This window comes from Lycium barbarum, chromosome 1, assembly GCF_019175385.1.
Source record: "Lycium barbarum isolate Lr01 chromosome 1, ASM1917538v2, whole genome shotgun sequence".
NCBI classification, from domain to species: Eukaryota; Viridiplantae; Streptophyta; class Magnoliopsida; order Solanales; family Solanaceae; genus Lycium; species Lycium barbarum.
The window spans coordinates 164,079,695-164,093,441 of record NC_083337.1 but is presented as its reverse complement, the minus strand read 5'-3'; the positions used below and the strand labels follow the sequence as shown (position 1 = coordinate 164,093,441).

The 13,747-nt window shown below is 36.5% G+C and overlaps 1 protein-coding gene across 7 annotated transcripts; it reads left to right on the top strand.

Annotated features, from left to right (window-relative positions):
• Positions 1-2,620: 2,620 nt before the first annotated feature.
• On the top strand, positions 2,621-5,892 carry LOC132604209 (uncharacterized). 7 transcript variants are annotated; one of them, XR_009568679.1, is made up of 8 exons: positions 2,621-2,897; positions 2,985-3,002; positions 3,099-3,372; positions 3,904-4,115; positions 4,218-4,479; positions 4,817-5,159; positions 5,234-5,346; positions 5,456-5,892. XR_009568679.1 is itself a non-coding variant. In XM_060317639.1 (7 exons), exons 3-6 carry the CDS (start codon positions 3,106-3,108, stop codon positions 5,144-5,146), a joined length of 1,071 nt encoding a protein of 356 aa, XP_060173622.1. In that variant the 5' UTR covers positions 2,621-2,897; positions 2,985-3,002; positions 3,099-3,105; the 3' UTR covers positions 5,147-5,159; positions 5,234-5,892. The 7 variants fall into 7 exon arrangements, 6 of the variants coding, with proteins under 6 accessions (XP_060173622.1, XP_060173588.1, XP_060173615.1 ...); XM_060317639.1 differs by having other exon boundaries at positions 5,234-5,892; XM_060317605.1 differs by lacking the exons at positions 5,234-5,346; positions 5,456-5,892 and having other exon boundaries at positions 4,817-5,209.
• The last annotated feature ends 7,855 nt before the right edge of the window (positions 5,893-13,747 follow it).

Genomic DNA, 13,747 nt, shown 5'->3' with positions numbered 1-13,747 from the left:
CTTATTATGTATTTCAATAACCATAATTGTAAGAACATAAAACTTATTACTATATCTATCTTAATTTTGGTTGACAAGTAAATTTTCAATCACTATCTTTTGGGTGCATATAAGATATACTTTAATCTAGAGTAATAGCCTGCAAATCAAACACGAGAGGTGAACCGTTCTAGTCCCCGTGCGACGAGCTCGACTGAGAAAGCTTGCAGGAAGTGAGACCTTTCATTCTATTTGTGGAGAACAAAATTTTAGCTAACATCCGGAGCTAATTTGGATTAAATTAATTTATTTTTAAAAGAAAAACTTGAATATTAAGTAACTACACATAAAATATACTCCCTCCGTTCGCTTTTACTTGTTCAGTATTTCAAAAATAAATTTTTAGTTTTACTTTTCACTTTTAGCATAACAAGAGAAGATAATTTTTTTCTTTCTTATTTTACCCATAGTATTAAATACTCACTTCAAATCATTTTACAAATCCAATGAAAATATGCACCAATTAATATGGGTACATCGTTAAATTATAGACTTCATTTATTATTTCTTAAGGGTTGTGTAAAGTCAAAAGTGACAAGTAAAAGTGAACAGAGGGAGTATATATTGTAATAAGGGCAAATGTGCAAATATACCCCTCAACTTTGCGATTTACAGCAGATATACCCCTCGTTTAAAAAGTGGTGTATATATGATAACGTCCAAATCTACTCCTCAAAGAGAAAGTGTACACGATCGTCGCAATATAATTTTGCCAACTATGAGTCGGGGTCGATCCCACAGGGAACAATATACAAGGCGATTTAAACAAGTTAGGAATTATCACCAACTAAGCTAAGCCAAACACTTTTTCAATATTTGGTTTTTGATTTAAAAACTAACAAAGATAAAACTAACTAGAAAGCGGGTAAAATGATCAATGTGTTGTTCCCTGTGGATACAAAGAAAATTACGCTCAAGTAACGATCCAATGTGTTTCACGATTTTACAACTAAGAGCGGGTTTATGTTAATAGATAATGATTTCTAAAATCTCATTAAAAGTCTTCCAACCAAATCAACGAATTTCACTCTAAGCTTTTCCAAGCCTTAGAGTATGATATTAGACACAATCAATTTAACCTCAAGTAACTATCCTATTCCGAGCTCAAGTTATTAGATGGGTTTAATGACCCAAATTCTTGTTAATTAATCTTTCCCAATCTAGATTTCCTCTTCGGAGCTCAATCAAAGTAAATGGGCGAGTCTTAGGGTTAGCTAATCCCTTAAGAAACATTAAAGAACAAGATTAATTAAAACAACAAAGACCCACTTCAATAGCAATAAAGATCATTTAATACATAAGCATAACAAGAGGTTTCATCCAACTTTGCAAATGAATATTTTCATAAACAAGATTAAAGTTATCGAATAAAATTCTACACACTTAGATATACACTACAAAGCAAGGAATTGAAGAAATGAGTAAAGGGTTAAGAAATTTCTTATCAAAACTTTAAATCTTCAATCCCCAAGTGTGGTGTAGGAACCCTAGTCTCCAAAACTTGTGTTGAATAGCCAAAGATAATGTTTTACAAACCCTAAAAGAGTATTTATAACATTCCAAAACGGGAACAAATTATGGACAAAAATGTCCTGCGTGCAGCACATGCTGCAGCAAGTGCTACTCGCAGGCACAACATGCTGCAATAAGTGCTACTCGCAGGTGCTGCATGCACAACATGCTGCAGCAGGTGCTGCTCGCATGCACAACATGCTGCAGCAAATGCTGCTCGCATGCACAACATGCTGCAGCAAATGCTGCTAGCATGTGCTGCCAGAAAGTGCTGTTTGTTCTATTTTTGCTCCGTTATGCTTCGTTATGCTCTCTGGGCATCTTATCCTACAAAACGACATAAATACACAAAAAGTAACAACAAAAGTGCTTGAAGAGTTACAAAAGCTTAAGAAATTAGCATCGAATATCCCGTAATTTCACGGCACATCAATATATACCCTTACCATTACAAAATGGTGCAAATATACCCTTACACAACTAGTGCAAATTTACTCTTTTTGCTAACCGACTTTTAAAAAAAAATCATTTAGCTTGTTATTTAATTAAAAAAAGACCATGTGGCTTTAAAAAAGTCTACCCATTTTTTTAGTAGAAATATTTTTCTAACACCACATGGTAATTTTTTTTCTAGTGGGTCGGGTCTAGTTCGTTTTAAAAAATATCTCTGTGGCTTTAAAAAAAAAATTCTACCCATTTTTTTAAATGAACCAGACGCGACCCACCAATAAAAGAAATTATCATGTGGCCTTAGAAAAATATGTCTACTCAAAAAAATGGGTAGACTTTTTTTTAAGCCACGTGGTATTTTTTTTTTAAATTAAAATATAAACCAAATGATTTTTAAAAAAAATTCCGTCCGCAAAAAGGATATATTACTATTTTTTAACGGCATGGATATATTTGCACTATTTTATAACCGCAAGAGTATATTTACACCATTTTTATAACAAGTGTATAACTGCTCTAAATCACAAAGTTGAGGGGTATATTTGCAACTTTTCCCTTGTAATAATAACTGCCAGTCTTTTCTCATATCAAAATGATACAATAATACATTTCCAAAATCAGTCCTTTTTTTTTCCACCGAAAATCAGTCTGTCACTTACTTTGAATTTTACGCGGCCAACAAAAAGTGTGAAAACATATCAGGACTGAGAAACTGCTTCATAAAAAACGCGAATTGTTAGTACCCAACCCCATTTGCTCAATGTTCAAACCTGCAAATAATAATGCAGAAAAATTCTTTTCAGACATGTATTGTTAGTACCCAACCCCATTTGCTCATTTGACAAGCTGCCATTTTAAATTAGTCAAAAGAAAGTAAAGGGTAAAGCAGGAAAAAGGTACAAATATCTATGCCCCTCATCTACCAATCATGTAAGGCTAGAACTAATTCTTGATTTTTCTATTATTCTTTTTATTTTTTGCAGAGAAATTGTGTATATCTGGTAAGCTCATATCAAACCCATAAACTCAAATTTTCAATTTTCTCACCGGTTTTTTTTATTTTTTTATTTTTTATGATTAATTTATCTCTTTTTCAGAAAATTAATGGGTTTCAAGAAACTTGTAGTGATGATGATGGGTTGTTTGGGATGTGCTGGTCAGCACACAGAGCCTTCTACTGAGAAAACTGAATCCAAGTCACTTATAGATGATGAATCTGTTGTTGTTGTCACGTCACCTAGAGTTAAACTTGGTGATGGTAGATACCTTGCTTACAGAGAAAGAGGAGTACCCAAGAACATTTCCAAATTCAGAATTATTATTGTTCATGGCTTTGGCAGCAACAAAGAAATGAGCTTTATGGCTTCTGATGTATGTAGATTCTCTTCCTCTTTCATTTTTTTTAATCTGTAGATCATAGTTTCTTGATTTTGAGACTGATACTTAAGCATCAATCTGCTTGAGAATTGTGAATTTGACATCTATATCATAGATTTGAAGAGAAAGGGTTGAAATAAATAGATCAAGAAATGATTTTTCTTTAGTTTTCAAGAACAATTAAACTTGACATTAGCAGGTTAGAACTACTGTTTACAGTGATAATTGAATTGACTTCAGGGCAGAATAAGTTATTGAAATCTCTTACTTTTTGTGCTATGTTGCTTGCGTTCTCCAACAATGCACTACTTTTTGAGGATCCAACATCTACCTGGCGATATTTTTGGAGAGTCCGGGCAACTAGGTTTTGTGGTTAGCATATTTAGATTCTTTTCTTTAAGTTGAAATTTATAGGAGGGAGCTGGAAAATGTGTTTCTATTTTTGTGATGAAGAGATGTTATTCTTGAATTAGCTTTGCCTAAATGTGTAGTTTAGATTTGATCTAATAGTGCTCTAGTTCCCAGGAACTCCTGGATGAATTGGAGATATACCTTTTGATCTATGATAGATCTGGATATGGAGAGAGCGATATAAATCCAAAAAGATCGCTTAAAAGTGAAGCGTCTGATATCGAAGAGCTAGCTGATCTGTTGGAATTAGGATCCAGATTCTATGTAATAGGTGTGTCGTTGGGATGTTACCCCGCTTGGAGTTGCATCAAGCACATCCCCGGAAGGTAAGAGTAGTAAAGACTTAATTGAGAGTTTTTAGCTTGTTGGCTCTACTGGTTAAGTTTTAGGCCTATTAGATTTTACTTTTGAAATATAATGCATTGCAGGCTTGCAGGTGTGGCTCTAGTCGTTCCCTTTGTCAATTATAAATGGCGTACACTACCTAAGGATCTAGTGAAGGATGATTACAGGAAACAACTCTGCCGGTGGGTGATTTGGATCACACGTTATGCTCGGGGGCTATTACATTGGTGGTTGACTCAGAAAGTTTTCCCATCAGCCTCAGTTCTTGATGGAAACCCTCAATTTTTCTGTGACAGAGACTTGGAAGTCTTGAAGAATACACCAGGATATCAATTGTTCACTCAGGTAACATTCTGCCATTCAGATAAAAAAAGAATTCTTTTTGTTTGATCTGCGGTATCAGTCACTACAAAAAGAACTGGAATTAGCTATGAACTTCGTCGTTAATCAGTCGCTATATAGCTCGTGGCTAATAGAATTTTTGATAATCCGTCGCTAAATAGGATTACTAACAGATTTTGCTATTTAGTTACAGAAATTGTCCGTCTCTAATTTGTATTTTTCAGTAGTGAGTATCTTTGGTGTCAGGATCAATATTTTGGTTGTTGGAAGTAAAAATCACTACACGTTTAGCTTCTGTAAATATGGTAAGTTTAATCAGATGCTGTACTTTCATTTACAGGATGGCCTAAAGGACCGAAATGTATTTGACTCCCTTTGTACTGACTGTATTGTGGCTTTTGGGAGATGGGATTTTAATCCGTTGGAGCTAACTAACCCGTACCCACAAAACGAAAGTTCAGTTCACATCTGGCAAGGTTTCAAAGACAAAGTTGTGCCTGTTCAATTACAAAGACACGTCTCGCAAAGGCTGCCTTGGATTCGATATCATGAAGTTCCTGATGGTGGTCACTTGCTTGTGTATGACAATGCAGTGTGTGAAGCTGTCTTGACATCACTTTTGCTTGGGGAAGATCCTCCATTATACAGGCCAAAGTTAGAAGATCACTAAGTATTTATTCCCTGTAAGTAGATTGATTTCTTGAAATTAATTAATAAAAGTGTGCTTGATTCGCATTGTCTCCATAAACTTTCCCAGAGATAAAAGAGTGTGAGGCATTTCAACTGTAGTAGACAGATATTAAAATATAAAAAGGGAGTAAGGAGGAGGAGGGGAGGATATCTTCAAGGCGACGAGACTTGCTATTCGAGGTATGTTTAGGCCATTCTGATCAGCTTTCATTCGAAATCTCGTCCAAGAAATGATCAAAACCCTGTTTGAATCTCCCTTTTCACGCCTATTTTTAAACTGAAAACGCAGCTACAGGGATCGGGTCTTGTGGATCTGCTGTTACAGATTCATCAAGTTGGATGCTTACTGCTTACTGATTGTTTAAAAAATTGTGTTTTTACTTATTTTCATCTGATGCACAAGGATCTCAACACGAAAAAAATCAACTCCACCATGAAGATTGCTAGAATACTATGTTTTGACAATTTTTAATCGTTTTGTGTCTATTCTTCATCATCATCAACAACAACATACCCAGTGTGATCCTATAAATGGGTTCTAGGGGGGACGGGGTATCCGCAGACCTTACTCCTACGTTGGGTAAGGCAGAGAGAATCTTTTTGTATCTATTAGCATTAAGACAGATAAAGGGACTTAGGTTGAGCTTTCTGCAAATAGGAAACTTCATTCTTTATTTTGTTTTTCCTTTCTGTTAATAAAGTAGGAAGTTTCCATTGTTTGGTAAACAGACATGTCGCTATAAGGATTTCCATTTGTGACAAAACAGATTCCATACGGAAAGTGCCTGCCTTAAAACACGTTATGTGCATCAACTATCAAGACACGCAAACTATATAAGCCACTTCACTTCACTTTCAGGTTCCAAAAGCAAAAAGTTTTAGATTTTATGCATTGATTAGTGTAGAAAGAGATTCACACTATCATTCACTTGATATTCACTTGAAAAATAATCTTTAACTCTTTTATGATAGATATGGATTGATAATCTACAAAAGATGGTATTTGATTACACCTTCCAACTTTGTTTTAATAATCAAAGTCCTCTTGTAACTTTGATCAATAAAATATTTTCCTCCTCATGTCCCACTTGATCTTTTAAAAATGCTTATTTTACACATTAGATTATCAATTCTCTTTCGTTTTACTACTTACTTAATATCATGGTATTTTTAAATTTTCTTTTTAATTCTATGTTATGGATATGTATAAAACAAAAAAGGTGTATTATTTTCAAATTAAAAAGAGTGTAAAATAGTAATAAGCACAATAAGTCTATGGCCTTTAATAATGAAATAAATGTAATGAATAAAAGTAAAGTAATTTATTAACAGCTGTCAAAATGAGCTTCACACAGGCCGACTCAACCCAACCGGCCAACCTGCTAGTTGGATACGGTTAGGCTATGTTCTCTTAGCCCAATCCAAACTTGAAGCTACTAAACCCAATCCCAGTCATTTTTTTTTTCACGGACTGCCCTTCAAAGGCGCTGGTCTTTAACTTTTATCCCTCAAATTGCGGTCTTTAATTTTTGTCTTTCGCTTAAAAAAGTCGCTGAAAATACCCCGAGATTATGGGTTCGAATTCCCGCTCAGTCAAAAAATAAATAAATCTCAAGACAGAGTTTTGTAGCAAAATAGGCCTATCGGGCAAAAGTTTGCCTTAAGGTAGAAGTTTGCCTTAATACAGAATTTGCCTTGAGGCAGTTTTTTTTTTAGGCCAAAATTAGGCCTCGAATAAGCCTACTTTGCTACCAAATTCTGCCTTGCAATTTTTTTTTTGACTGAGTCGGGATTCGAACCCAGAATCTCGGAGTATTTTAGGCGAAGGATAAAATTAAGACCAGCAATTTGAAGGACAAAATTTAGAGACCACCCCGAATAAGCGCAATCAAGCAAATTTCCCACTCCCAGTTAGCCCACAACCTCAAGATGTTGGGTTGGACTGACCCGTGAGATCAAACATAAAAATAAATATTAATTACTAATTTATTACGGATCATTCACACAAATACCCTTATTCAAGGGCGGTCTTTAATTTTTATCCCTCAAATTGTTGGTCGTTAATTTTTTTCCCTTCACCAAATACCTTGAGGTTTAGGGTTTGAATCTTGGCTCAGTAAAAAAAAGAAAAATTTCGCAAGGCCGAGTTTCATAGCAAAAGTTGGACCTTAAGGCAGAGTTTTGCAAAATTCCAGCTGCGTAAAAACAATAAAAAAAAATGTCTTAATGCAAACCTCTACCATAAGGTAAAGTTTTGCCTTATGCTTGAAGGCAAAACTCTACCTGATAAGGTAGAGTCTGCAGTCAAACTCTGTCTTGCGATTTTTTTTTAATTTTTGAATGGGCGGGGTTCGAACCCAGAACCCAGGAGTTTTATGCGAAGGGCGAAAATGAAATACCACCACCGAATAAGGGCAATTTACACCCTAGCTGGTGACCCGCTTAGAGTTGGGATGGACTAGCATTTAATTTTTTGTGCGGATTTCCCTTCAAAGGCATTGGTCTTTAATTTTTTTCCCCTTAAATTGGTGGTCTTTAATTTTTGTCCTTCGCTTAATATCCCACGGTTTTGGGTTCGAACCCCAGCTTAGTAAAAAAAAAAAAATCGCAAGGCAGAGGTTTGTAGCAAACTTAGGCCTTAAAGTAGAGGTTTGAAACTCTACCTTGCGAATCCAAAGTCTACTTTGCGATTTTTTTAAAAATAATTTTTGACTAAGCGGGGGTTCGAACTCGAAACCAAGAATTTTTTAGTGAAGGACAAAGATTAATGACCACCAATCTGAGGGCCAATTATTAAAGACTAGTGCCTTTGAAGAACAATCGTCAAATGACCCTTAGCATTTTGAAGGCCTTTCGAATTAAGAGTTGGACTGGACTAAGTTGTTACATCATCCAACTCACTAGGGCTGGATGGGCTAGCCTTTTTGACGGCCCAATAGATAATTGTGCCCCAATAAGTTTGCTCAAATAGTTTGCAGTTAGATTGTTGTATACTTTGCAGAGGCTTTGTTGGCAACAGTTTGCCGGCCATGAATTATGTCACGGGCCGACTCCTCCTAAGCGGCATCAGCACACAAATAGCCTGTGTGGCGCCTGTAGTCCCACCTGACTATAAGCCATCCTTTCTTTATACTAGGTTTTCTTGGCACGACCCTGTGCCTATGATGAAGCTTGCCTCAGAGGCTTTGCTTCCCTTGTGCCGTCTGTCTGATGTCAAAGGTCTTGCTATCATGCTCTTGTGGCGCATTTCTTATGTTGGGTCTCATCTATGCGCAAACCTTGGGTTGGCTACGGATATGCATGTCCTTCGCCTGACACCGAGCGTCGCTCCTGCGTGCACAGTCCAATCCTCAAGCTTGACACTTGCCTTGTGTCGTGCCCGAGTAGGGGAACTTCCAATCCTTAGATTTTTTCATGTGCGGTCCTCTTTTATGTGTCCATGCTTGTCTCATGGCATTGGCAAACATAGCCCTCGCAACATACTTCCATCCCTTGTAGTGCGGTGTCACCCCACGACTGCACGTCTAGGCCAACGGACCCTTGCTTGCAAGGCTGAAACCAAGCCAAGCTCACAAGTCAATACACGAGGCTCTTAAGAGTGGTGCCTCGAGTACTCAATCAGCATGGAGGTCTTTAACATCCATAAGGATAGCTTGCGGGGCATAATCAGTTCATACGTCAAGCCTTCGGCACTCGTTGTGCGCCCAACGTTAGCCTGCAGGCGTCGCGCTGTCCATAGAGTTGCCTAACTCGTATGGATACCTAGGAACCCCTCTGAAATGCCTAGGCAGGTCCTTGAGGTCCTCCCTCAAAGTTGCTCACTTGGTGCAACTGGTCGACAGCATGCACGAGGGAGGCTGGCTGAGATTTAGACACCTCTGCCCCCTTTATATATGCTTTAAAGCAATAAACCCAAGTTTCTCCACTGGACATCCTTTTGCCAGAGAATCATGATTCATGATGGGCCTTTCTCACTCTTCCGAACTCCAAATCAGGCGCCGTCTGTTCCTAATTCTTTCTCTTGACTTCCTTCACTCCTCCATGAAGTTTCATCCCATCCCCATACTCGTGGAACGAGATATAGCCTTCGAAAGCTTCAACACTGACACTGCTTCTTGGCTAAGTCAAGCTCATGGGTAAACGATCATCAAATGACGCCAAACTTGGTAAGCACATTCCTGAACATCCTAGGATAGGTCCTCTCACCCTATATCCGAAGATTCCATCCATAGCTTGGAAATGCACAGGATAGACACTCAGGCTCGCACGTGGCCGGTCGTCCGCCGACAAGGCCCTTGGGCTCATCCCAGATCCTTGCTAAACTTCCTTGGCACTCTTAGGATATGCAATACAACATATCTAGATGCTTGTTGGCTCTCGCATTTCAGAGCCCATCGTCAGCGCACGTCGCATGCTCGGCTGACACTGCCTGCGCAGTTGACACTCGTCTGCGCACGTCACCTGTGCGACTAACACTCGCTTGGCCTGCTTGGCACGCGCAGGGGTTATGGGCGCCAAGGCACAACGAAGGCAGCCCGTAACAATTATTATGTCAAAATTATTATTATCAGCAATGGAAAAATGAAATATAGAGTCGCTACCCTTTTTTTCCCTTTCTTTAGCTATTTTATTTTATTTTTGACTTTTGTAAGTAATGGGTTGTTGGTGATAAAGTAGGATTTGTTCGCTACCCTCTTTTTGTCCTTATGTATTTGTTTGATTTTGGAAAGTCTGGTGAGCTGCTGCAATCATATTTGCTCCAAATTCCAAATAACAAAAAAAAGGCGGAAAAAAGAGCACTAGATCATTCTACTATTAGGTGTATAAGAACCTGTAGATTTCCTCCACAGAATCAATTAGTTGACACTTGACAATAATAAAGATCTCAACATTATTAATTTATATATCAAAATCGTTGAAATGCTTACAACTGTTCAATCATTAGCCTCGGACAAAATATAATAAGAAAATTAATTAATCATCACATTTCTAGCTTAGTTAATTAGTTGTCTTTTCTGCCCCCCTAGAATTAATAAATGAATGAAGGCTGCAGAAAATTATGATGCCAAAATTTGAGAGCATAAGTAACAAACATTAATATGCAGTACTCGTAGTTGATTTGAACTCAAGATGTCAAAACCTGTTGCACAACAGCCCAATTAAGAGATGCACAATATTGTTCGTTTTGGCTCAATTATTTTCGCGGACTTGTTTCCAAACTCAATGGGGTCATTTGCACTTCTCCATGTTTTGTACCAGTCTTTGATTTTATCCTTCAAATTGGCTGGTCTTTAAATTTTGTTCTTCAAAATAGAAATTATGCCTAAAAGGCAAAAGTTACGCATAATAATATTCACAAGTTATGCATGTGCCCTTAAAGAACTTATGCCCCTCTTGCAATAAGCCCGATTTTAAAGGACAAAATTAAAGACCAACTCATTCGAAGGGAAAACCCCGCAATTACACGAGTCCAAAAGAGCACTGCACATGTTGGTTTGAGTTATTGTCTTTGTGTAGGCCTTTATAGTAGAATCAGTCGGGAGACCAGATAGCCAATAATTTATCATATAACAAATATTACTTAGCGATTTGAGTCTGCTTATCTCTAACTTGTGAATTTTATTATAAATAGTGTGGAATTAGAGTCGAATAGAAATCTAAATGGTACGTGCTCTGAAGTAGTAAGACAATGGATTTTCAGGATTGAATCCTTCCGTCTAAGAACATATACATGTTTTTGCAAGTAGTTAGGTTAAAGAGAGAAATACCGTAGAAACATCAACATTGGCGCTGTTTTTACTTTTGGACCTCCAAATAAATCAATACCAATCGAAGCATCATTAGCATATCATTAAGGCAAAACTTTAATTACTAGAATGACATGAGATTTTGATAGGACAAGAAAGGTCAAAATCATTTGGTGGTATAAATAAAAATTTAACTCAGTAAGCGAAAGCACGCGGATAATGACAGGTAATGCCATCTTTCCCCTTTAGTTAATTATATTTTCATAGTTTAGTCTAAAAAATTTCTCATAATGGCAATCAAAAGTAGTGGAGTAGTTAATTATAAAATGATTTAATAGAACAACTTAAAATATCTATCAACTTTGAGAAAAATGTTTGATAAAAATCCATCAGAAATGACGGCGATATTTTTAAATGGGAAAAGGATCAAATTTACCCTCCAAGTATGGTTTATAGTTTTAATTTGCTATCCGTCAAAGTTTGGGATCAAATTTGCCCTCTCCGTCAAAGTTTGGGATCAAATTTGCCCTCCAAGTATGGTTTATAGTTTAAATTTGCCATCCGTCAAAGTTTGATATTAAATTTGCCCTCTCCATCAAAGTTTGGGATTAAATTTGCCCTCCCTATTAGGATACTTGATAAATTTTCCCTTGTATGGATGGAAGTATGACTTGGACTCCACAACAAATCCTTGGTCGTATTAAACATTTGTTGTTGTTGCTGTTGCAGAATTTTTCTTACATGCCTCATATTTTATCGCATGCATTACGTGTGTACCTTGATGCGATTAAAACTCCGGCTTTTCACATTACGACATGGTGCCTCAGTGTCAGCAATAGTCTAGACGGGTTAAGAGAATTGGGATTGGGAAACAAGTTAAAAAAAGAATTGGGTTTGGGAGTCTACGTGGAGCCTATAGTTCTCCAATTTTCATGGGCCGGAGGGGTTTAGTTTCAAAAAAGGAAGTCTTTCGGGAAGAAGGACTGGTGGATCCGATGTGGCTAATTTTTTTGTGTTGTGGAGTTCAAGTCAGACTTCCATCCATGTAAGGGCAAATTTATCAAATATTCTAACGGGGAGGGCAAATTTGATCCCAAACTTTGATGGAGAGGGCAAATTTGATCACAAACTTTAACGGAGTGCAAATTTAAACTATAAACCATACTTGGAGGGCAAATTTGATCTCAAACTTTGACGGAGAGGGCAAATTTGATCCCAAACTTTGACGGAGGGCAAATTTAAACTATAAACCATACTTGGAGGGTAAATTTGACCCTTTTCCGTTTTTAAATTCATGATTGAAGCACATTTTTTGTTGTTGAATTTAAGATCAAAGGGATGAAAAAAATTACTATCTATCGGGTATACTGTTTTATTCAAAAGGTGGATTGAGTATTGTTTCCTATACCCCTACAAGATTAAGGATTAAATCTAATTTCCCCCCAAAAATGATTTGGGTATAGGTTCCTGCACCTAAGGCCCCGTTTGGACATGGTTTGAAACCATGTTTGGATATACAATTTGAACATTTTAAGTTGTATTTTTTCTTATAGACATAAAAACCCCACAAATTGTGAAAACTATCAAAACATTCTCAATTCTTATATAATCTTACCAAATGAGCAAATCATAGTTTATAACAAAATTAGTACACTACTAGAAGACCTTTCTAAAAAATGCAACATCAATTAATCAAACTTTAGTTCAATAAAAACGAAAATTTAACATGAATAGTAATGTAACTACTCTTTAATATAATCTTCTCACATAAATTAAAGGTTGGTAGATATAAATAAAGGTTGGTGGAAGTTAATGAGATCGGTAAAGGATTGATGGGGTAATTGCTAAAAATATCTACCAACTTATGAGTCATTTTTTACAAAATATAAACTTATAGGTTAAATTTTATATTTAAAAAAATTGAAACCATGGTCCCAAACGTATGTCCAAACGCTGGTTTGAAACCATGGTTTCAAACCATGGGTTGGCCAAACGCCTACTAAGAATTTAAGGCGGTTATAGATTGTCTATCGGAAACAACATCTCTACCATTACAATGTAAGGGTAATGCTGCGTACACGCTATCTTTTCAGACCCTATTTATGAAATTACACTGATTATGTTGTTGTCGTCGTCGTCGTTAACTTTTCATTGAAAGGTTCCTTTTATTTTACAACCTTCTTTTATTCTAAAATGTATTCTACAATTTTTCTTCCATTTCACTCGTAAATTCTATTTTAAGTTTTTACAATTTTTATTGTTGTCAAACTGGTTACGTTGTTGGTACAATTGGGTACTATAATTTTTCTCGAAATATGAGTTTGTGCGAGTCTAACCTAACAAAAAAATTGACAATTTCTTGACCCTTGAAGCGTCACAGCAAGTTGAAAATCTATTTGGATAGCCACTATCTTCCTTGTCACCAACCTAAGAGTTGATGAATTTATATTGAAACGAAAAAGAAAAGGTAAAAAATAGCAAGTATGCAACCAACTTCCTCATATTCAGGGGAGTGGATGAATTAGGTATTTATAGCAACTAATATTTGTTTCTTTCCCAATGGAGAATCCACAAGTGTTGCTACGTCTGTGCCATACTTGTATATGTAATCTCCCCTACTCCACCCCTCACAATGAGTATTGGATAACTTTAATCACTAAATCTTGGACAAATGAAAAAATAAAAAGAAGCAAGTTCACTCTCCATCCATCTGTTAAAATATACAATATTGATAGTCTCCTCAGGCACACAAAGAGCAAGTCACCGTCAGCTCCTACATATTAGTATCATATATCTCCAATTTGCAAGAGACAATTTTACTCAACTAATAATTT